General features: G+C 38.1%; 1 protein-coding gene across 1 annotated transcript in view; it reads left to right on the forward strand.

Annotated features, from left to right (window-relative positions):
• DNAH6 (dynein axonemal heavy chain 6) overlaps positions 1–26,360 on the forward strand; it is a gene marked incomplete at both ends in the record, with an annotated part of 275,574 nt that overhangs the window by 230,257 nt on the left and 18,957 nt on the right. The window contains 7 exons of the mRNA XM_079721202.1: positions 1,271–1,461; positions 8,086–8,246; positions 11,417–11,505; positions 12,275–12,421; positions 15,483–15,621; positions 21,968–22,087; positions 22,625–22,746. Coding sequence (XP_079577328.1) covers positions 1,271–1,461; positions 8,086–8,246; positions 11,417–11,505; positions 12,275–12,421; positions 15,483–15,621; positions 21,968–22,087; positions 22,625–22,746 — 969 coding nt within the window. The remainder of the gene's footprint in view (positions 1–1,270; positions 1,462–8,085; positions 8,247–11,416; positions 11,506–12,274; positions 12,422–15,482; positions 15,622–21,967; positions 22,088–22,624; positions 22,747–26,360) is intronic.

The following is a 26,360-nucleotide window of genomic DNA, read 5'->3' on the forward strand; positions in this document are numbered from 1 at the left end:
TGCTTTGGCAATTTCAGGTCATTTGTGGTTCAATATAAATCTAGGAATTTTTTTTCTATTTCTGTGAAAACTGCCAATGGAATTTTGATAGGGATTGCATTGAATCTATAGATGACTTTAGGTAGTATGGACATTTTAACAATATTAATTCTTACAATCCACAAACACAGGATACCTTTCCATTTGTTTATGTCTTCTTCAATTTCTTTTATCAATGTCTTGTCAGTGTACAAATCTTTCACTTCCTGGGTTAAATTTATTCCTAAGTATTTTATTGTTTTTGATGCTATTGGAAGTGGATAGTTTTCTTTTTTTAATTTATTTTTTATTTTATTTTTTATAATTAATTTTTATTGGAGTATAGTTGCTTTACAATGTTGTGTTAGTTTCTACTGTACAGCAAAGTGAATCAGTTATGCATATACATATATCCCCTCTTTTTTGGATTTCCTTCCCATTTAGGTCACCACAGAGCAGTGAATAGAGTTTCCTGAGCTATAGAGTAGGTTCTCATTAGTTACATATTTTATATATAGTATCAATAGTGTATATATGTCAATCCCAATCTCCCAATTCATCCCACCTACTCCCTTTCCCCCCTTGGTGTCCATACGTTTGTCCTCTACATCTGGGTCTCTATTTCTGTTTTGCAAATAAGATCACCTATACCATTTTTCTAGATTCCACATATATGCATTAATATACAGTATTTGTTTTTTTCTTTCTGACTTAACATAGTTTCCTTTATTTCTCTTTCAGATATTTCACTGTAGTGTGTATAAACACAACTGATTTTGTATGTTGATTTTGTATCCTGCAACTTTACTTAATTCATTTATTAGGTCTAACAGTTTTTTGGTGAAGTCTTCAGGATTTTCTATACACAGATGACACTTGAACGATGCAGATGTTAGGGGCACTGGCCCTCTGCACAATAGAAAATCTACATATAACTTTACAGTCAGCCCTCTGTATCTTTGGTTGCTCATCTGAGGATTCAACCAACAATGGATTGTGTAGTACTATAGTACATTTTTATTGGAAAAAATCCACCATATAAGTGAACCTGTGCAGTTCAAACTCATGTTGTTCAAAGGTCAACTGTATAAGATCTTATCATCTGCAAATAGTGACATTTTTACTTCTTCCTTTCTGATTTGGATGCCTTATTTCTTTATCCTGCCTAATGGCTCTGGCTAGAACTTCTGATACATTGTTGAATTGGAACCTCATCCAGTATTTTTGTAATCTTTTTCCTTTCAATTTTCAGGTGGTTTTTGCTCTTACAGACTTTGTAATAGAAAATCTTGGGAAATCCTTTGTAGAGACACCACCTGTGGACCTGCCCTCTCTGTATCAAGACATGTCATACAAAACTCCCCTGGTATTTATCTTAAGCACAGGCTCAGATCCCATGGGTGCATTTCAGAGGTTTGCCCGGGACAGCGGGTATTCAGAGCGGTAAGATCGTATTGTGCAGTTTTAATAATTCATATGAACATCTCCTTGTTAAAATTTGCCTTTTTTCTTCCCTTTGTGGAGTGTGAATAACTAATTCAGGTATTCCTTACTAAATAAATTAAGACACTTTAATATTTAGCTATGCATGTTGTTAAATGGTGTTAAATATCATAAGAGCAGATGTAAAGTCCATTTGAGCAAAGGGGAGATTGTTTAAAATGTTGAAGTATAATAATCTAATGCAATAGTGATTAAAACATTTGTTATTTAAGACATAATTTTAATATAACTGTAAAAGGATTGTAGTTTATTCCTTATGCTCAAATGTGCAACAATTTCCATAGCTCTTTATGTTGTATTATTAATATCATCTTTCTCCTGAGCTTCTACTCTGCTGGTTAAGAGAGGGAGGGGAAAGTTTAAATTTGTGAATTTACAATATTATATTTTCTTCTGGTTTAAATGTCTCCAGGGTAAGCTGATTTGTCTTCTTTCTCATGAAAGCTCAGTCTTCCTGACTCCTTCCTCCCCCACTCCCCCCCAAGATGGTATCCTGGTGGGTAGGAAAGTGCACAAGACCACAGAGTGTCAGAGGAGAGTAGGGGTCTCATATCTAGGAAGTAATCTCCAGCTCTGACAGGCCTTTGCATGGAGTGGCTGGTCTGGCCTTGTCCCGGGACTGGCGATTACAAGATGATGGATCCCATCTGTTCTTTGAAGTTCATAATCTGTATTAGTCAGGCTTCTCCAGAGAAACAGAACCAATGGGATATATAAAAATATAATATGTATATAATACTCTATCTATATTTTATCCTATATATGTGTATATATATTATGTATGTAAAAGAAGAAACTGATTTACATGATTATGGAGACTGATAAGGCCCAAAATCTGCAGTCAGAAAGATAGAAACCCAGGAGAGATCATGTGTAGTTCTAGTCCAGGTCCAAAGGCTTGAAAGCCAGGAGTAATAATGGTACAAGTCCCAGTCTGAAAGCTAGTAAGCTCAAGACCCAAGAAAAACCAGTGTTTTTATCTGAATCCAAAGGCCAGAAAAAAAGCAATGACCGAGCTCAAACAGTCAGGCAAGAGGATTTCCCTCTTACTCAGCCTTTTTGTTCTATTCAGGTCTTCAATTGATTGGATGGGGCCCATCCACATTAAGGAGGGCAATCTTCTTTACTCAGTTTACTGATTCAAATATTAATCTCACCCATAAACACCCGCCCCCAGACTCATTCAGAATAATGTTTAACCTAATGTCTGGGCACCATGTGACCCAGTTAAGTTGACACATAAAATTGACCATCAAGGCAAAGACACATTTAGCTTTGCTTCTGAAGTCCTACCAAAGAATTAGTATACAGAACTTTTAAGAGCTGCTGTTAATTAATAAGAAAAAGAAAACAGTTTGATAGGAATAAAGACAAAACACGTGAAAGGGAAATTCTCAGAAAGGAAATCTAAATCCTGATAAGCATATGAAAAGATGCCCAACCTTACTAGTAATTAGGAAACAACAAATTCAAACCATTAGAAGATGTCATTTCATACTCATCAAATTAGCAAAATGTTGGCAAAGATAGGGAGCTGTAGAAACATTCATATTGCAAGAGGGAGTAAAAAATTGGTTAAAATTACTTTGAAGAATTATTAGCAGTATATTAAAGTTGAAGATAGCATTCCCCATTTCCCAACAATTCACTACTGAATTTGCATGTTCCAACAAAATCAGTCACATGCCTGCAAGAAGTCATGTTCAAGAACATTTGGAGAAACGTTTATAATACCAAAAAAAAAAAAAAAAAAAAAGCACTGGAAACAACCAAATTGTCCACCTAGAAAAAAGATTATATAAATTGTGGTTTATTCATAAAATTAAATACAATACACTATAGCCATGAAAATGAATAAACTATGACTATGTATATCAATATGGATGGGTCACACAAACTAATACTGAGCAAAAAATTTAAGTTGCAAAAAATTTAAGTTGCAATACAGAATATTGGAAAAGTTTGATATAATGTATAAATTTTTTAAACATATATATTATACGTTGTTTAGGAAGTCATATTTTTTCAATAACAGTATAAAGAAAAATAGGGAAGTTATACTAAAACCAGGATAGCAGTGACCTTGGGAGGTGAAGTTTGGGTAATGAAAGAAGTGAACAGGGAGGGGCACGCTGCAGACTCAGATCATGTAGATAATGTTTTACTTCTTAAGCTGGGTTGCGGGTACGTGGATACTTATTGTAAATATTAACTTTATAACTTTTGTATGTCTTAAATATTTCATAGGAATTAATAAAGGTAAAACAATTCAAGACAGCAATCAGAGAATGGAGAGGGGTGTTAATAGTAGTTAATGTGTGCTAAGTTCCTGATGTATTCAGGAGGAAAAAAGAAGTACAGAATAGCTCTATATTGCTGTAGGAAAATTTGTAGTTGAATGAATATGTTGAAATTTTAAGGGAAAATACTGAAATAATATATAATGTACAGCTTCCAAGCCAGCAGAGGGACAAAAGAATATACAATGCAAATTTTAATCCAACATTAGATAGGAGAGAAGAAGAACAAAATTCAAAGATAAAACATAGTAAACCAAAAAGTCAAACCAAAGAGTAGAAATTAATCCAAATATTCAGTTGGCCAAAAAGTTCGTTCGCATTTTCATACCATGGGAAACCCGAAAGAACTTTTTGGCCAATCCATACGTAAATAAAAGTAAATATCTCACCTGTGAAAAGATAAAGAAAATCAAACTGGATTTTCAAAACAACATTCAATTCTATACTACTTAGAAAATGTAAATGCAACACAAAAACAGCACAGGAAGATAGAAAATAAAGAGATGCAAAAGATATACTATGCAAATACTAACCAAAAGAAAGCTGTTAACAGTTCCAATGCATATCATGAAATAGAGTTTGAGGAAAGATATATACATATTAGAGATAAAGAGGGGAACTATATGATATATAAGAAAAAAACACAAAGAAAAACACCAATTTTACACAACTAACAAAGTTTGAAATATGTAAAACAACAGCTGGAGAAATTGATACAAGGAGAACATTAATGTGGAAATTTTTAACACATCTATAATAATAACTACTGTGAAGCACATGAAATTTGCAAAATTGGTAAGGATATAAAATATTTCGACAATGAAATTAACAACCTTGCTCTCTACACTCAACAAACAGAGCAAAAGCAAGATCTTAAGTACATAAGAAACATTTATAAGATTTAACCATGTTCTAAAAAAGACACATATTTCAAAAAGATGACACACATTCTTTGCCCACAGTAAATCTTAGAAATCAATCTTAATTTTTTTAATATTTGGAAAACAAAATAATGTCCTTCTGAACAATCTGTTCAAGGGAAATCATAATGGCAATTGTCCAATAAGTGGAAGTAAATGACAAAAACAGTGTAACATATCAAAAACCATTAAGGTTTAGAAATGAGGCACCTAGCAGTAAATTTATGCATGTTTAATAACTTCTGTTTCAGAAATGTCAGGCTAAAATTCCCACTAAGAATAATTAGGCAATCTAAAACTTAATTATTAAACTCTAACAGAAGGAAAAAATAATAAGCTAAGAGCAGAAATTAGTGACATAGAAAATATACATTCGATGGACAAGATCTAAAAGAACAGAAGTTTTTTTTGAAAAGTTTAATAAAATATAAATCTCTGCAGAAACTACTGAGAGAGACAGACAGAGAGAGAGAGAGAAGGAGATCCAAAAAAATTGTATCATGAATAAATAAGAGAATATCACTACAGATCAGCAGACATTAAAATGGTCATAAGAGCATGTTATTTTTTTAAATTTTTCCAATGAATTTGAAAATTTTAATGAAATGGAAAAATTCTTCCAAAAACACAACTTTAAAAGAAACTGAGAATAATTAGAATATCTAAATAGTCCAATAATAGTTAATTGAATTCATTACAAAAAACCTTCCCACAATGCTGGGTTTATTTCAGTAATGTAAGGATGGTTAAAATACTGAAAACTAATTTAATTCATCACATTAAAAGAATAAAGGAGAAAAGTCCTTTAAAAAAAGAAGAAAACTATTATTTAAATAGACACAGAAAGAGCATTTGTTAAAATTCAACATGCATTCATGGGAGGGGGAAGTCCCAGTAAACTAAGAATCTGGAAATCATTTCTTAAAAAGAGAAAAACAGAAATAAGACATTCTTCTACTCTAATAAATGGTATCTTAAAATTATTTAATGGATTTAGCAAGGTTACTGGACATGAAATAAGTTGTATTAATGCATACTAGCAACAGGAACTCCCATTCATTGCTGGTAAGAATTCAAGGTTGTACAGCCACTTTGGAAGACAGTTTGGTGTTTTCTTACAAAACTAAACATACTCTTATCATATGATCCAGCAATCTGGTACTTACCCAAAAGAGTTGAAAACTTATGTTCACACAAGAACCTACGTTACACATGGATGTTTATAGCAGCTTTATTCATAATTGCCAAAACTGGGAGGCAACATAGATGTCCTTTAGTACATGAATGGATAAATAAACTGTGATATATCTATACAATGGAATGCTATTCAGTACTCAAAAGAAATAAGCTATCAAGCCATGAAAAGACACGGCTGAATGTTAAATGCACATTACTAAGTGAAAGAAGCCAATCTGAAAAGGCTATATACTGTATGATTCCAAGTAGTATATGACATTCTGGAAAAGGCAAAACTATGGAGACAGTAAAAATAAATAAATAAATAATAACAAAGTGTTTATATCCAATGTAAAGAGCTCTCAGAAATCAATAAGAAAAATACAAGTGAACCAGTAGGAAAAAAAGAGGGGAGGGATATAAGAGGGAATAGCCAAATGGCGAATAAATAAACCTATGAAAAGGGGAAACAATTTAAAACCTCAGTGAGTTACAACTATATATCCACCAGGTGTCAGCAAGGATGTGGAAAAAACAAGTACTCTCATCTATTGCTGGTAGGTGTGTGGAATGGTGGCATCACTTTGAAAAACAGTTTGATATTATAAAAAAGTTAAACATACACATACTCTGTCAAACAGCAGTTCCATTCCTAGGAATATACACAACGAAATGGAGTACACATGTATGGACTTCCCTGGTGGCTCAGTGGTTAAGAATCCACCTGCCAATGCAGGGGACACGGGATTGATCCCTGGTCCAGGAAGATCCCACATGCCACGGAGCAACTAAGCCCATGTGCCACGACTTCTGAGCCTGCTCTCTAGAATCTGCAAGGCACAACTACTGGGCCCATGCACCACAGCTACTGAAGCCCATGCACCTAGAGCCCGTGCTCTGCAACAAAAGAAGCCACCGCAATGAGAAGCCCGCACACCGCAACAAAGAGTAACCCCCACTTGACGCAACTAGGGAAAGCCACGCACAGCAACTTAGACCCAACACAGCCAAAAATAAATTAATTAAAATAATTTTTTTTAAAGAAACAGAGTATGGGCTTCCCTGGTGGCGCAGTGGTTGAGAGTCCGCCTGCCAATGCAGGGGACGCGGGTTCGTGCCCCGGTCAGGGAAGATCCCACATGCCGCGGAGCGGCTAGACCCGTGAGCCATGGCTGCTGAGCCTGTGCATCCGGAGCCTGTGCTCCACAACGGGAGAGGCCACAACAGTGACAGGCCTGCGTACTGCAAAAAATAAAATAATAAAATAATAAATAAATAAATAAATAAATAAAATTTAAAAACAGAGTACATGTATATCAAGAGACATCTATGGAATGTTTATGGCAGCATGGTTTGCAACAGCCAAGAACCAGAAATAACCCAACTGTCCATCAAGAGCAGAATGGATGAATGAATTGGGATATAAGCACACAGAGGAATATTATTCAGCAAAGAAAACGAACTACAATGACACACAATAATATGAATTAATCTAAAGAAATATTGTTGATCGAAATAGACCAAATATAAATATATATGTTATTTGATTCCATTTATATAAATTCAGAAACAAGCAAAATTAATCTATGGTGTTAGAATTCAAAATAGTTGTTACCTTTGAGAATAAGGAAGGATACTGATTGGGAGGGTGCTAGTAATGTTGGTTTTTGTGGGGGGGGTTGCCCTATATGGTGCTACATGCGTACATTCCCTTTGGGAGAACTCATTAAGCCATACGCTAATGATTTGTGTACTTTTGTAAATATGTTAGACTTCAATTTTTCAAAAGTTTTTTGAAAACTGACCTATAGCGTTGGAAGTCAGGACGATGGATACCTTTAGGATGGAGGAAGGGAAAATGATTGGAGTAGAAAAGGGCATAGGAGAGATGTCCCTGGAGTGTTGGCAAAGTTCTCTTTTCAACCACAGATGTTTATTTGAGATAATTCAAAGAACCATAAATTTGTTTTTTGCACTTCTGTGTGTTATAGTAAAAAATATTTTTAAAAACAAGAAAATAAGAAAAAAGATTTGCACATCTATCAGAATGAGGATTTGAAATGTGTGCATATGCTAGGCAAGAGCCTACCATATTTACATTTCTTAATACTTGCATTGCTTAAAAATAATATAAAACAGCATTTCATTGTTGTTGTTGTTCAATTCAGGGTGCAGTCCATTTCACTGGGGCAAGGACAAGGACCGATTGCTGAAAGAATGATCAAAGATGCAATGAAATCAGGAAACTGGGTATTTTTGCAAAACTGCCATCTTGCTGCTTCTTGGATGTCGGCAATGGAGGAACTAATTAAAACCTTCACAGATTCAAGTATGTGGAGCACATAGCATTTGTATAATACCTTTTTCACGTGGCCTTTCTTGTTGAATCCAATCCTTATAATAATTATTTATTGTTGGCATTGTTTTACCCATATTAAAAAGGAGAAATTTGAGATCTAGAGGGGTGTAGTTAAGTTACACAACCCAGATTCAAATAAAGATGTTCAGACTCCAAGCTGAAGGTATGATCCCCTGGATCATTTCTGTTTCATGTTGCCTTCTATGGGAGGTCATTTGAATTCAAAATAAATTATATCTAGGCATGATGAAAAGAAATGGAAACTGGACTTAGGACAAAAAAAGGAAATTAAATCTTTCGCTACAGAATGAGAGAAGTTCTGGAACAAAGTTCAAATTAGAACCAATTCTCAGAGTAGTGTTTTACCACTTTTTATCCTCTGTAACCCACATGACAATCAACCTTCACATGTGTCTCATAGTCACCCCACACACACACACACACACACACTCATGAGGGTGCCCAGCATGAGTCATGGTTGCCACCACTAACTATAATATCACCACCTTCTTTCCCACTCAAGAAAGTATAATGGACTGCAAAGAGAGAAGAAGTGGACTTAGAATCTACTCATTTTTATATAGTAGTGTAAAAACAGTTGAAACCTTAGGAACTGTATTATTGGTAATAAGCTGTGTGCACCCCACTTTACCACTCTCCCTGGAAGCCATGAAGGAGAATACCCAGCCTGGGATATCCAGGGCCCTTTCTCTGGGGTCCTCCTTTTTGCCCTGACCACAGAGGGCTTTCTAGGAAGGTGAGAGATATTCACATGATCTTGCATGTGACTTTCCTCATTGCTACCTATTAAGGTGAAGAGATGCTCCTTTACAGTGCGGCCAGCCTGCACTGGTTACCAAGCCACAACCAGGGCTTAGCAGCCTTCCCCTAGAAGGCCCCTCATTCCCTAGGTACCCCCTGTCCTGCCTTCTGCAGGCTGCTTCCATCAAGGATAGACAGTCATTAGCATCTGCCATCCAGAATCTCCACTCTTTCCACTCTTTGCAAAGCAAATAAGAGATGGCTTTCTTCCTGCTGGGCCTGTGGCTTATTTCTATTTAAATAATTAAAGAAAAATGACAAGAAGGTCTTTACCACTGTTACTAATCCTGATTAGGATTATGATTAGGAAAAAAAATGCTGGGAAGGCATCTAAAAAGCAGTTTGCTGCAGTGGTACTATGTGAGCCTTCCAAGTATGGACCTGTAGTTCAGCTTCACAATGACCTGGACAAGAGTGCCAGACCTCCAAGGAGGCTGGATGGGCTATGGAAGCCAGCGAAGGTGTTGATGGATTTTAAGTGTTTAAGTGGATAGAAAACTCCTCTCCTGGCCCTCGTTACAATTGTTTATTAACTTAACCATTTGAGTTCTAATGTTTAACTTGAACCAGAAAAAAAAAAAAATACATTCAGGTAATAAACTGAAAAGAGAAAGTGAACGAAAGAATAAAGAGAGAGAGGAAGAAAAATAACCTCTGGGCTTGAAATTCTAAGACCTGATTAGAGTTTCACCCCCACCACTTCCTGACTGTACATATCACGCCTCTCCTCTGGACCTGTTTCCCCCACAATAAAATGACTGCATAGCATCATTGCTAGAAGTCCCACAACTAAGATGATTTCTAATTCCATCCAGCCCTAAACTTTTATGATGTCTATGAAAGTTAAGATTCTTGATGCTTTTGCAATTATAAGAGGAAAGGTACTTTAAAAAAATGCTTCTCTAAACCTGGCCTTTTTCACTCTTTGGTTCTTTTGGTTAATAAAATCATTAGCCCTAAGACTTTGATGATGTTTGACTTATGCCTAATAGTTTTTACCATACAAGCAACTTTAGTGCTGTTCTAGAATTGTACTAGAATTAACTTTTAATTTTAACTATTTAATATAGCTCATGAATTTACATTACCAAACCAAGAAGCATAAATTCAGCTTTAATCAGCAGTCATTCATTTAATAAATATTCGAGAACCTACCGCATACCATGCATTGTTCTAGATGCTTAGGGTATGTTGGTAAACAAAATAACCATAGTCATCTGCCCTCATTGAGCTTACATGCTAGTGAGGGGAGAGAAACAATAAACAAACTACATAACAAATAAGTAATTTATAAGGTGTGATAGAATGTGGTCGGTGCTTTGGAAAAAATTAAAAGGAAAGTAAGGAGAAACAGAAAGGTTGGGATGGAATGGGGGTGAGGAGGAAGGGTGGATAGCAGCTTTAAATGGCGTGGTCTAGATAGACCTCTTTGAGAAGGTGGCATTTGACCAACACTTGAAGAAAGTAAGGGAGTCTAAAGGAAGAGTATTCAGGTAGAAGGAACAGCTAGTGCCCCCGGGTCCTCCCTCGGAGGGAGCAAGCCGAGAGTGTCGGAGAAACACGGTCACTTATACTTAGAGACCCATGCCAAGAAAGGCCTCCTTCGATGATGCCTGTGTCTTCCAGTGATGCGATCAATGATTTTCCCAGCTCTGCTTTGGCCTTTTGAACCTGGAATGGAGCTTGTTCTTTCTTAGGTTCTCTGTCCACAGCTCAGAAGGGAAGCATATATTGACGTAACTTCTTGATGCTGTATGTGAGGTCTCTCCGTTTCCCTGCTCCCTGAGCTCCCTTTGCAACATCTCTGCAGAAGGAACAAATTTCTTTTTTCTCCAGAGGGCTTTCTGGCCATGTTCATGCAATTTTCCTTAAATTGAATGGCTAAAAAAAATAAAAAATAAATAAAAACAAACAAAAACTAAAACCCCTTCTTGAGCGTAAATGTAGTAACTGTCCTCTCTTTCAATTGAAAATTTTCCCAATTTCAGAGGAAAGAACCTTAGCATCTCTATCACGTATTGAAAATTAACGTGAAATTAAACTGAATAATTGAGAAAATAATTGAGTAATTTCTTTACTCATATGTGCCAGCATCTAGACTGCCAAACTGATTTGTGTGAAGAGCTTTGGTAAAGAGTCCCTTCACCTCCATTTTAGAAGATTTTACAACATAAAATACTTAAAATAGAAAACCTAGTCTTTAAACAGAACTTACAGCATATTTTTTTTGCTATGCTATAATAATTATTTCTTACAGAAAAGTGTTACTAAGAGGTATGCATTTTCCTTTTTTGTCATTTTGTCTTTGTTTTAAACAGATATTGTTATCAAGGACACATTTCGACTTTTTTTAAGTTCCATGCCTAGTAAGACATTTCCTGTTACAGTTCTTCAAAACTCTGTCAAGGTAACGTATGGTTGGCCTGTAACATGATTAGCCTCAGGGTGTTCACCAAGAGGGTCCAGGAAGCCCAGGCTTGTGCCAGGTTGTGTCAGAGTCCAGGTGGCCCAGGTGGGGAAGTGGGAGTCAGTGTCCCTTCACTGGAGAGTGAGCAGGGAAAGAATTTACCAGGCCATTGCCCATCCTTACGTGCCCTAGTGCGGCTGGTCTTTCAACACCTGCACTCTTCCCCTCTATAAGAAAATCTCAAGGATGCAGAGGAATGAGTACAGAACCGCTCCCAGAGTTAAGAGAATGTGTCAGCATTTGGGAAACAGGAAGGCCCACAGGGAGTATGGTTGCTGGATTGCAAGGCTGGAAGTTTCCAGTATATGAGAAGCCTCTGCATATGAATGATCACCCAGGAACCAGGGATGCCTCTTCCCTGTCTGCCCTGTGCCATCAAGGCAAGGTGTGGGGTGATGCCATATGTTGAGATGACCAGAAAATCCAGTGCAGAAAGTCTAAGCATCCTTTCTGGTCCATATTTAGAGAAATGGACACCAAATGGAAGTGTCTGAGGTTCTTGTTGAGGTGGTTCACACACTATAGGTCTGAGGACCCCCTATTCTCCAGAGACTGAGGCGGAGCAAGATACAGAGCAGGCGCAAACAGGGCAGGAATGCCTCCCAGGCATTGGTTATTTACGTCCCCTCACTGGCTTCAGCCTATTTGTGTTATTCGGAAATAATGCATATCTGTACAACCACCCTCTCTGCCGCGGGTGTCTCTACAGGTAACCAGTGAGCCTCCAAAAGGTTTACGTGCAAATATCAGACGAGCATTTACTGAAATGACACCTTCATTTTTTGAAGAAAATATACTTGGAAGAAAATGGAGACAAATAATATTCGGCGTTTGTTTCTTCCATGCAATTATTCAGGTACACTCAATTTGTATTTTAATAGAGACAAGAAGTGTATTAGGTTAAAAATAAATCAATAAAAAGAATTAAATAGAAGCTTACAAATGGCATTGTGAAATGCTGAGGGCCCTGTTCTGTCTGAACCCAAGCTGTTTTAACTCAGTCCCTGATCTCTGTACACCCCTTGCCTCTGTATCTCACAGCTTTGCCTCCCAGCTCTGCTCTGACCTAAGGAGCGCCATCTCCTGGCTGAATGCAGGAGGTCAAATTCAAGAACACGAAATTGATCTCCACAGCTGTGCTTCACTCGCAAAATCTGCTTCCCTTCCAGACTTTACTCCTGAAATCGGTGGTCCCATTCTCTCAATCACCTACACTCAGAGTTTCAGGGTTATTTTTATTCTTCCTCCTTTACACATATATATCATGTCAGTCGGCAAGTCTTCATTTTTCTTACAATAATTTCACTCTTACCTGCTCCTGTTGGAGTGGGCTTAGACCCTTAACAGCTTCCTCCCTGTGATTAGAGCTCCAAGTCCCCTGAAAAGTGGCCTTCAACTGGGCACTCCTTTCCCCCCTCTGTTCAGACCTCACTGCCCTGATCTGGTGTCCATCCTGTGGCCTCGTACTGGGCACTCCTTTCACCCCTCTGTTCAGATCTCACTGCCCTGATCTGGTACCCATCCTGTGGCCCTTGTACTGGAATTCTGACTCTAGCTCCATATCTCTGTATGGGGTCTTGATTAGACAGGCTGCCTGGTTTTCAAATGTGTGTGGTCTGCAGATGAAGAATCAGTAGAGAAGAAACAAAGATTAAAGATGCAAAGTATGGGATAAATAAGTAAACAAGGTCCTAGAGGAGATCAGAGAGGCTGGGATTGGGGCTCCCAGTGGGAGGCCTATGTTCTACTAACAAAAGCAGCTGAGATGAGGGATGGTTTAAGACTTAGGGAAATTTTGAGATAGAGAGGAGGAAACATGGTACAGTTGCCAAGATACAGACCAACCTAAGTGTCCCTCAACAGATGAATGGATAAAAAAAGTGGTATATATATATACAATGGAATACTAATAAGCCATAAAAAAGAATAAAATTTTGCCATTTGCAGCAACATGGATGGACTTGGAGGGTATTACGTTAAGTGAAATAAGTCAGGCAGAGAAAGGAAAGACAAACACTATACGATATCACTTTATATGTGGAATCTAAAAAATACAACGGGGACTTCCCTGGTGGTCCAGTGGTAAAGAATCTGCCTTGCAATGCAGGGGACGCCAGTTCAATCCCTGGTCGGGGAGCTAAGATCCCACATGCCACGGGGGCAACTAAGCCTGCATGCCACAACTACTGAGCTCACACACCTCAACTAGAGAGCTTGCGTGCCACAAACTACACAGCCCACGCTCTCTGGACCCGGCTCACCACAACTACAGAGCCCACGGGCCCTGGAGCCTGAGTGCCACAACTAGAGAGAGAAAACCCGCACGCCACAACTATAGAGAAGCCCGCGTGCTGCAACTAAGGCCCAACGCAGCCAAAAATAAATAAATAAATAATAAATCTTTTTTTTAAGTTATTAAAAAAAAATACAACAGAGAGTTCCCTGGTTGCTCAGTGGTTAAGGCTCCATGCTCCCAATGCAGGGGGCTGGGGTTCAACCCCTGGTCAGGGAACTAGATCCCACATGCATGCCGCAAGTAAGAGTTCACATGCCACAACTAAGGAGCCCACATGCCGCAACTAAGGAGCCTGCCTGCTGCAACTAAGACCCAGTGCAACCAAATAAATAAATAAATAAATATTTAATTACAAAAAATAAATAAAAATTAAAAATACAACAAACTAGTGAATATAACAAAAAGAAGCAGATTCACAGATACAGAGAACAAAGTAGTGGTTACGGGGTGGGGAGGCTATCTGGGGTGGCGGAGGGGGAGGTACAAATTATTGGGTGTAAGACAGGCTCAAGGATGTATTATACAACACAGGGAATATAGCCAATATTTTGTAACAACTGTAAATGGGGTGTAACCTTTAAAAATTGTATAAAATTTTTAAAATAAATTTAAAGGGACTTCCTTGGTGGCACAGTGATTAAGAATCCGCCTGCCAATGCAGGGGACACGGTTTTGAGCCCTGGTCCAGGCAGATCCCACATGCTGCGGAGTAACTAAGCCTGTGCACCACAACTACTGAGCCTGCACTCTAGAGCGCATGAGCCACAACTACTGAGCCCACGTGCCACAACTACTGAAGCCTGCACACCTAGAGCCCGTGCTCCACAACAAGAGAAGCCACCAAAATGAGAAGCCCATGCAATGCAAAGAAGAGTAGCCAGGACTCACGGCAACTAGAGAAAGCCCACACGCAACAACGAAGACCCAATGCAGCCAAAAATAAATAATTAAATTTTTAAAATAATAAAAATTTTTAATAAAAAATAAATTTAAGAAAAGAGGAGGGAACATGGGACCAATCCTCTGATACAATTAGTAGTTTAGAATTAAGAAATTAGGTGAGATAGGGAGATAACAAAGAAAGGGAAAGATTTCACTATGGGGAGTTATGAAACAAGAATTGAGATTCTGGGTATCAGTTTAAAAAAAAAGGCCAATATAGAGAAGTCAGCTTATAAGCAGCACATCACACATGACTGAAAAGCCTGGATGATAGACTTCTTAGAAGAGTTGGGGGCAGCTCTCTCCACCAGATGGGTGATTAGTGTCAATATTTTTATGCCAAAAGACTCTAGGTGGGTTAGTTTTCCCTATTTTGATGGAGAAATATTTTATTTTACCATGAAGAACAAATGTTCATTTGACAAGTCTATCACATTTTCACATTTCTCATAATATAAAATTTTCTTTTGGAAAATTGACAAAAGGCCACTGTTGGAGGAAGAGGTGCCTGCCCTGTTTGGTGACAGTCAAACTGAAAGCCTGGCTCAAATTGAATGTCATGATTTTAACCAATTTTGCACAATGAGGATGCTCAACTTCAACAGAAACCTTTTAGTTTTCAGTATTTTACACAATTAATTTTATCAAACTTTAAGACCATTTTCATTTTCTATTCTAGGAGAGAAAAAAGTTCGGCCCTCTTGGTTGGAATATCTGCTATGAATTTAATGACAGTGACAGGGAATGTGCTTTACTGAACCTCAACCTTTACTGTCAAGAAGGAAAGATTCCCTGGGATGCATTGATTTACATCACTGGTCAGTATGCCCACATGGTCTGATGTCCAGCTGTGCACCACACAGTTGTTAGTTTATGCCCACCTGGCTTATACCAAAACGATGTCCTCCCAAGCCTTTGGTGATGGTGGTGATGACTTCTGATACTGCCTTTGAGAAGATAAGACCATGATAAGAATATCATAAGAATATTTACACATAGGAAATGGGATGAATGTTTTCCCAAATAATAATAGCAAAAACTTAGATAGCTCTTGCTACATGCTAAGCATGTTTTAAGCATGTCCCATGAATTAGCAGATTTAATCCTCACAACAACCCTATAAGTTGAAAACTATTATATCCCTATTTTACACACGAGGAACCTGAAGAACAAGGGTGAAACCAAGATTTAAAGGCAGGCAGTCCAGCCTCCAGAGTCTGTGCTCTTAAATTCAAAAAATCTAAACATGATTGACTAGTCGAGACCTGTTGCGTTAGGGGTACTTACGAAAAAGGAAAAACTATTTCAGGAATTACAATTTTTAACAAATATGAACTGTGGCCAAATGAGATCTTACTGCCAAAATCAGATACAATTTAGACCATGTAGACCCAAATAATGAAGAACAGATTCCCACTGGGAGGTGAGGGAGGGAGAGAGCAGAATGGGAATGGATGGTTTTCATTGGTGAACAAGGGAAATGGGGAACAGCAGAGAGGTATCAGCTGACCTAGAGCCTCGAACAGCACGTGACACCTTGGAACATGTTTGAGTGAAGGACAGCAAAACAGTATGGAAATGGATGAGGACCCATCCCCAAGGTGGACCAAGAGAAGTGGGCATGGAACCTGGGAAGCTACTTTGTACTCCTGCTCTCAGCCACTCCTGTGTGGCCAACATTGCTTAACGTAACAGTGAGTTAGGCAGAATCCTTCTCTGGCACCCTCTATGTATCCTGAATTTTCTGCTTCCTAGCTTTTCTCTCCCTTCCTTCTCTCCTAGAACACTTGACCTTTCTGGTTACCTCAATTTCTACTGCTGTGGAAGTAACCGTGTTTTGAAAAGGATAGAAAGGAATGAGACAAAGATGTATCTGCTCTCATCACTACTATTCAGTGTTGTGCTGAAGGTTCCAGCCAGGGAAATTAGACAAGGAAAAGAAATCAAAGACATCCAGATTAGCATGGAAGAAGTAAACTTATCTTTATTTGCAAATGACAAGACCTTGCATGCAGAAAGTCCTAAGGAATTCATACACACGCACACACACACACACACACACACACACACACAACTGGAAGTAAGAAATGAGTTTGGCAAGGTTGTAGGATACAAAGTCAATATTCAAAAATCAACTGCGTTTCTATACACTGGCAATGAACAATTAGAAAATACTTTTAATTCTATTCATGATAACATCAAAAAGAATAAACTGCTTAAGAATAAATTTACCAAAGAAGTGCATATTTGTGCACTGAAACCTGCAAAACACTGCCAAAGAAAATTAATCTAAATAAATGAAGAGACATGACATGCTTGTGGATTGAGAGACACAATATTGTGAAAGTAGCAATAATCCCCACACTGATCTATAGATTTAACACAATCCCTATCAAAAGCTCAGCTGACACTGTTGCTGAAATTGGCAAGCTGATTACATTTGGATGGAAATGCAAAGGGCCCCAAAAAGCAAAAACAATCCTGAAAAAAAAGAATGAAGTCAGAAGAATTACATTTCCCAATTTCAAAAGTTATACAAAGCTACAATAATCAAGACAGTGTGAGACAACAAGGACTTACTGTATAGTACAGGGAACTCTATTCAATATCTTGTAATAAACTATAAAGGAAAAGAATCAGAAAAAGATATATAAATATATAAACATATATGTGTAAACAAATCACTGCTGTACACCTGAAACTAACACAATATTGTAAATCAACTAAATTCAATTTAAAAAAAAACAATATGGTACTGGCATAAAGATAGACATATAATCAATGGAACAGAATTGAGAATCCAGAAATAAACCCTTATATTTATGGTTAATTTATTTTTTTAATAAATTTATTTATGTATTCATTTTTGGCTGTGTTGGGTCTCTGTTGCTGCACGTGTGCTTTCTCTAGTTGCAGCGAGTGTGGCCTACACTTTGTTGCAGTGCACGGGCTTCTCTTTGTGGTGGCTTCTCTTGTTGGGGAGCATGGGCTCCAGGCACGCGGGCTTCAGTAGTTGTGGAACATGGGCTCAGTAGTTGTGGCTCACGGGCTCTAGAGCGCAGGCTCAGTAGTTGTGGCGCACGGGCTTAGTTGCTCCAAGGCATGTGGGATTTTCCCGGGCCAGGGCTCAAACCTGTGTCCCCTACATTGGCAGGCAGATTCTTAACCACTGCACCACCAGGGAAGTCCCTGGTCAATTTATTTTTAACAAAGGCGCCAGGACAATTCAATGGGGGAAGGAGAGTCTTTTCAATAAATGATGCTGGGACAATTGGATATCCATCTGCGAAAGAATGAACTTGGATTCTTATCTCACACCATACAAAAACTTAATTCAAAATGAGTGATATATCTAAATATAAGAGCTAAAACTATAAAACTCTTAGGAGAAAGCATATAAGTAAACCTTCATGACTTTGGGTTAATAATGGCTTCTTAGATATGACATAAAAAGCACTAGCAATAAAAGAAAAATAATAAATTCAACTTCTTCAACATGTAAAACTTTTACACTTCAGCAAACACCATCAAGAAAGTGAAAAAGGAAGCCACAGACTGAGAGAGAATATTTGCAATCATGTATCTGATAAGGCACCTATAAACGAAGTATATAAAGAACTCCAACAACAGTAAGAAGAAAAATAATCCAATTTTTAAATGGGCAAAAGATTTGAATGTACATTTTGCAAAAAAAGACATACAAATGCCTAATAAGCTCACTTAGTCATTAGGAAAATGAAAATTAAAGCCATAATGAGATACCACTTTACACCCATTAGGATGACTATAATAAAAAAAGACAGTAACAAGTGTTAGCAAGGATGTGGAGAAAGTGGAACCCTCATACATAGCTGGTGACAATGTAATATGTTTCTGCTGCTTTGGAAAATGTTTTAATAGGTTTACCATATGACCCAGAAATTCCATTCCACGCCTAGTTATATACCAGGGAAAATAAAAACTCATGTCCACACCAAAACTTGTACAGAAATGTTCATAACAGCATTATTCATAATCCCCAGAAGTGGAAGCAACATGAATGTCTATCAACTGATGAATGGATAAAGTGAGGTATATCCATACAATATTACAAATGTAATAGTACTCCACCATAAAAAAGTAATAAGGTACTGATACATGCTCCAACTTGGATAAACCTCAAAAACTTTATGCTAAGTAAAAGAAGCCAGACACAAAATATCGCATGTTGTATATTCCATTTATGTGAAATTTCCAGAAAAAGCAAATATACAGACAGAAAGTAAGATAGTGATTGCATGGGGCCAGGGATAAGAAATGGACAGTGACTGCAAATGGGCACAAGATTTATTTGGGGGGATGATAGAAATGTTCTAAAATTAGATCATGGTGATGGTTACACAACTTTGTAAATTTACTAAAAACCATTTAATTATACATGTAAATTTTAAGTGACATAATTTTCAAGGTGTAGCTCATCAAAAATGTTAAAAAAAAAACAATAGGAGAAAAAAAGGCAACGCTTTATCCAGGCAATGATATTTGCTTGTGGTGGGATTTTAGGCAGTCATTTATGGATTAATCCAGAAAATCCAGGTTAGTACCACTATGTTAAATGCTGGAAATACAAAGATGATGTAGTCCCTGCCTACCAAAAACTCATGGAGTGGAGATAATAAATAAATGATAATATGGTATGACAATTACCAAAATAGAAGTGTATGGAAAATGCTGTGGGAATTCAGAAGGAGCAAATAACGCTACCTGGAGGAATCTGGGAAAGCTCCACCAAGGAGGCAATGGTTGAGTGGGCCACTGAATGGTAGGTTGGGCTCAGCAGGACAGAAGAGGCAGGAGAGCACACTGGCAGAGAGAACAGTGATGGTAAAGCCCAGCAGTGTCAGGATGTGGCATGCCTGTAGACACTGTGAGTAGTTCATGAGTGCCAGAGCAGAGTATAAAGAAGAGATGTATATGGAGGAAAGCTTTATCTTCAACAAAACTAAAAAAATGGTGATCTGCAGGCACATCTTGAAAGCCTGTGTGTGTTGTTAACAAATTTGGGCTCTACCTTATAAGCAACGGTTGGCAATTATAGTCTTTTAGGCTGGGAACAGGTGCAACCGCTTATAAAGCTATAACAAAAGCAAGGTGAAGAATTGAACAAGGGGATACAGCAACACCAAAGGGGAGACTAGACAGGAGAGAATAAACAGAGAAAGATTAAGGAGGCTTTAAATATGGGAAGGTATTTGGGGTTTGGTGGGGGGGTCAGTCCTTAAAATTTTATAGAGTAAGCTACAGTGATGCCTAAGTCCAAGAGACAGCTCTGAGCTCAAAGTGGGCAAAGACAGTGCCAAACCTAAGGCCTATCCAGTTTGTGTCGGGCCATCCCTGAGCCAGCCCACAGGGATAAGAATGGAAGAGAAGGGGAAGACACCACATCAGGATTTGCAACAAGACCCTCAGGAACTGTGATGCCTGGGCCAGGACAGGTGGTTGACGTGAATGGTAGATGCCCCCTCCCAACATCTGTCTTCTAAACCCAGAAGACTCCTTCCTAAAAGTAAGCCTAAAATTGAGTCGTCTACCCTGAATCAAATTATTCGAGTCTCTGGTTTACTCACTTTGATCCAAGAAAAACATAACACTAAATCTGGATGCAGAATCACAAAGTCTGATGATTTTTAAAGCAAATATTTCCGTGCTTCTTCTCAAAACACAAATATTTTTGTTTAAAAAAATTTTTTTTGGCCCTGCCGCACGGCATGTGGGATCTTAGTTTCCCAACCAGGGATAAAACCCGGGGCCCCTACAGTAGAAGCATGAAGTCTTAACCACTGGACCACCAAGGAAGTCCCCGAAATTTTTTTAGAATAATGCACTTCAGGGCAACTCTTTCTTCTCACCAGTGACTAATTATTGGAGTCTGCGTTTTCCCGGCTACCCTCCTTTCCCAGACACCATGATGCAATTGAAGAAACTTGACCTTTATATTCCCATCTAGCCCTCAGGATCCAAGTTAGTCTGAAGCTAGATGGACCCACCACAAAGATTTAACCCCACTTTGTGTTGCAAGATTTCCCAGAGAGTGACTGAAGAGTATTCTCAGGAAAGTACAGCAGCATCTCTTTCTTCCCTCTTAGAATTGCTAATACAGGGAGTCAGTTACTTGATCATCAGCTCTGGCACTTACTCCCCAACGTCCTCACTCTAAGTGGCTGAGCCAGTAAGACTGACCAGAAGTGCCTCAACAGGAGAGGCAAGATAGGTGCAAGCCAGGACGCTACTATCCTGGAAGAAATAAATTATTGAGATTCCAAACACAAATAACTTACTGTCAACCAACCATCTCAGCTTGAAAAAGAATTTAAAAAAAAAAATCTTCTTGACATAATGAAAGAGATGGAGATGAGAATGGATGAACATTTAAAGGATTCAGAAGTTGGCAATATCAGTATCATAAGTAGAATCCTTTTCAGAACACTACAGAGGTGAATAATGAATTGTAGCAATGGGTCTGGAATTTTTCCAAGGAATTATATCATCCAGCAGTACAATCATTCCAATGCAGAATAGATATCTTTCCTACTTGTAACTTGGGGATGACGATGGAGCATAATTTCTCTGTGGAAAGAGATGGGATACCAATAAATTGTAATTCCCCATAACATAATTTCTGTGAGGCAAATTGTCTCCTTCACTATGGATCTATCTTTCTTCCTTGGCTTAATATCAATGATTTATAAGGTATGTATAGAGTTTGAATAGCTTTTTGTAAATGTTTTGGTTTCATTTAGCTCATTGGCCCCCAAAAGAAGCAGTGGTTCATGGAAAGTATGTCTGTTTTAGAATACTACAGTCAATGATGGGATAAGACACAAAATCAATATTTTTGAAGAAAAAAACAGGAAGAAGAAAGAAATATAAACAGATCTCACTGGCTTTAGTTTCAGTTATTTGGGAAAAGCAAAATAATTAGGGGAGAGAACATATACTAGATTTTTTTCTGCTTTTTAAAAGTTGACTTTTATTATCTTTGGGGGTGGAGTAATAGAAGAAACTCAATGTGCTATTTCCACTTTCAGTACCAAATAAATGTGTGAATAAATAAACCTATTAGAATGTGGGTATGCATATCAATTAAAAGCAAACAATGTTTTTAAATGCAAACTTCTTTTTCAGGTGAAATTACATATGGTGGTAGAGTTACAGATACCTGGGATCAAAGATGCCTTCGTACTGTTTTGAAAAGATTTTTTTCTCCTGAAACATTACAAGAGGATTATAAATATTCTGAATCAGGTGAGTGACTTTTCAATATCATGGAAAACAACTTTTTCTAAGAAGTCGTTGACAGCATCTTTCAGTTTTCCATCCAGGAGCTGTCTGTGTCCAGTCCTCACAACCCAGACCCCACACCCTCCCATCCTCATGCTTGACCACCTTCAAAATAGCTTTGGTTGTAAGAGTACGAAGATACCTATTGTACAATAATCATTTTGAATTATTTCTGCTCTAAAATGGGTGGTATTCTAAGTGTGTTTTCAAAGTTCCGTAAATTCGGAACACACCTCTCAGTAGCATATCCCTGGGTTCTCAGAACTTTGAAATGTTCTGCAGGTTAACACTCTGAAAGGTTAGGACACTGATTAGATGTAAAGGCCTCAAGAAAAGGTAAAGAAACTAGACACAGAGATGAAGGCGAGGTAAAACCATCCCTGTTTCTCTGTAAGGCAGCTGATTATAGCCACCATCTGAACAGACAGAGAAGCACCAAACCTGGCAGTACTCAAAGCTCATCTATTTGAGACATATCGCCTTCTGTGTTTTCAATAACAGGTATCTATTTTGCACCCTTGGCTGACAGCCTACAAGAGTTTAAAGACTACATTGAAAACCTGCCTTTGATAGATGACCCAGAAATATTTGGAATGCATGAAAATGCCAACCTAGTTTTCCAGGTATGTGGCCTTTGAACTTAAAAGACATATTCATATTGTGTATATAAACCTGAAACATCAGTAGTCACCTCACTGGCTCTGTAAATTATAATCTTCTTAAATAAATAAATGAAATAAATGTTTCACCTCGACTTCAACATCTGGTTCCAATTTAGCCTGTTCCCCCTGGATCCTTCACAGAATCCTAAAATCGTCATTCATCTTCTTGTCACCAGCCACCCCCTCACCTTCCAGCCTCTGCTTAGTCCATAATCTACCTGCTAGTCTCCTGAAACATGGGGATTTGGATGATAATCCAGACCATCCTTTTTCTTTTGCACTCCTCCCTCCATGCTGGGCATATTTGTAACATATTTCACAAAGAGTTATGGACCCCCCCCCAGATGAGTAGGTTATGAAAATACAATAGCAAATATCCAAGGCAGAGAAATTAAAACACTGTTCTTATGTAATATTGTACATGTACTTATGTAATATTGTACATCAACTATATCTCAATTTTTAAAAATAATTTAAAAATTAAATTAAATTAAAAAATAAAAGTACAGTTCATCAAGGTGACAGTACCAGACCACAGCAGTAGGTCCAAAGAGCAAACTGGACAATTTTACTTCCCCAAGACCCTCTGATGCCACACCATTACCTAAGGGTAGTCCGAGCTCCTCAGTATGGCAATCAAGGATCCCCCATGACTGGGCCATTACATACCCTTCCAGTTTTATTATCTGTCATAGTCTGGCATCTTTAGGTGAACCAAAGCCATGAAAAGAGGTATGTCCCTGGAGCCCTGGAATACTCTAAAGGTTGGAGACTAGGTTGGCCTCACGAAGCTGAAGGGAATCACCTTTCTTTTCAACTTAAATTTGGCCCCTACAAGTTAGAGACAAATTAGAGGGTAAGGTCTGCCTAGATATCAAAGAATCCATGCAAAACAACAGTGGAAATTCTCAATGATCATGTTCTCAGAGAACATGACATGACCTATGTCATGTTCTCTGCCCTAAAAATTGCTTTGCTATTCAGTGAAGAGTTGGAATATCTTATTTTTCCTGATTCTACTTTCAGGAGGAAAAAGAGGTGGCCAAACCTAGTGTTACTATTCAATTATCTGACTGTTTGTTCTGGAGTGGGTGGGTGTGGAGGTGAGAGAAGGGAGAGAGGAATGTGGAAATGGTAGGCTCACTGCATCCTGCGAGAAGCACAGGACTTTCGGGTGGAGTAACACTCTTGGCAGTATATACCTGGGAATGTAGTTTTTTATGTTTTCAATGGTTCAGAATGACTGAGAATGAGACAGTAGGCATGTAGTGAGCCCCAAGTTATGTTTTTCTTCCCAGCCTCCCTTCCTTCATTTTTCTGGTACAGTACATCCCCTACTCCCACCTCTTTCCTTTGGGAAAATTTCCCCTTCCTCATTCCATTAGATTCTGGTAAAACTTCCAACCACTCTCTACCTTCACAGAGGTAGGCATGTAACTCAGGCCTGGCCAAAGGCAGCACAACTTCACCCAGCCCCTGGAATTGGTCCAAGGAGCAGGGACATGGCCCACACTAGGTGCAAGAGATTCCTTTATAGGATATATAGATCCTAGGATGGAGGAGGGAGGAAAATTTCTTTCCTCTGTAATCACTGGCTACGATGCTGCATATCTGCAGCATTCTGTGCCCTCAGCCCTGACCCCCCTACCTCTTCTTCCTACCAAATGGAAGAAGATCATCTGCCATAGGAAAGAATGAGAGAAACAACCAAATATGCACAAAAGAGAGAGTGCTAGATCCATCCATGCCTGAAACCCACATAACTTGTGTCCTCTTCTTCCCAGCTATATGTGCCAACAGACCCCTTCTCTTTGCTTTAGCTGGTTTAAGTTAGACAATTCTGCCTCTTGCCATCAACAGAGATTTAATGCAAAAGATACAAATGATTCCTTCTTCAGACCAGCAAACTATACTTACATAGATGCGTACTAGAGACTAGTAAAGAAAATTGAGCCTGGCTGCACTAAATGTTTCAAGACTTTTGTCTAACCAAGAAGTCAAGAACTAAAATGGAAAAGTCATAATATTAAACAACTGGCACTGAGCAGGGAAACCAAACTATTTAACTGTAACATTAAGCAAATAATGTCGCATATGTGTTTAGGACCTAATGAATATGTCAAAAGTAATGTTTGAAAGAAGATCTATTATGTAAAATATAATTTTTACAATCAAGATCTGTAATCCCAGGTTCTGAACTCTTTTCTTAGGTAAGTGGATAACGAGCATTGTGACTGGTATAAAGAAAACCTCTAAGAGGTTCCAACAAATATACATAAGAAGATACTGTGTTTCTGAATTTAAAAAAAAAACTAGAACAATTGAGAATATTTAATTGACCTTGGAAAAGGAATTTCTAAGCATAAAAAGCAATTGAAAAATAAATCACATTAGAAAGAGCCAGAACATTTGAGTATATCCAAAGGTCATAAGAAAATTAAAAGACAAATGACAAAGCAAAACATCTTTGAAACAGACAAACAACAACAACAAAAACAGAAAAAGTTAACTGTCCACACATGGGACACTTTCCAGAATAGACCATATGTTAGACCACAAATTAAGTATCAATAGTTTTAAAAAGATAAATATCATACAAATTATCTTCTCCAACTACAATGGGATAAAATTTGAAATCAATAAAACTAATGTAATCAAAACACTTGTACTGCATAAAGACAGACATATAGACTGATGAAGTAGAATAGAAAGCCCAGAAATAAACCCTCACATATATGGTCAAATGATTTTTGGCAAGGGTGTCAAGACCATTCAATGGGGAAAGGACAGTCTTTTCCACAAACAGTACTTGGAAAACTGGACATCCACATGCAAAAGAATGAAGTTGGACCCTTACGTAACACCATATACAAAAATTAACTCAAAATGGATCAAAGGCCTTAATGTAAGAACTAAAACACCATGCACAAAAATAAACTCAAAATGGCTGAAAGACCTAAATGTAAAGCCAAACACTATAAAACTCTTAGAGGAAAACAGGCAGAACACTCTATGACATAAATCACAGCAAGATCCTTTTTGACCCACCTCCTAGAGTAATGGAAATAAAAACAAAAATAAACAAATGGGACCTAATGAAACTTCAAAGCTTTTGCAGAGCAAAGGAAACCATAAACAAGATGAAAAGACAACCCTCAGAATGGGAGAAAATATTTTCAAATGAAGCAACTGACAAAGGATTAATCTCCAAAATATACAAGCAGCTCATGCAGCTCAATAGCAAAAAAACAAACAACCCAATCCAAAAATGGGCAGAAGACCTAAATAGACATTTCTCCAAAGAAGATATACAGATTGCCAACAAACACATGAAAGAATGTTCAACATCATTAATCATTAGAGAAATGCAAATCAAAACTACAGTGAGGTATCACCTCACACAAGTCAGAATGGCCATCATCAAAATATCTACAAACAGGGCTTCCTTGGTGGCACAGTGGTTGAGACTCCACCTGCCGATGCAGGGGACACGGGTTTGTGCCCCGGTCCGGGAAGATCCCACATGCCATGGAGGAGCGGGGCCCATGAGCTATGGCCTCTGAGCCTGCGCGTCC

The sequence above is a fragment of the Hyperoodon ampullatus genome (genome assembly GCF_949752795.1).
Source record: "Hyperoodon ampullatus genome assembly, chromosome: 15".
NCBI classification, from domain to species: Eukaryota; Metazoa; Chordata; class Mammalia; order Artiodactyla; family Ziphiidae; genus Hyperoodon; species Hyperoodon ampullatus.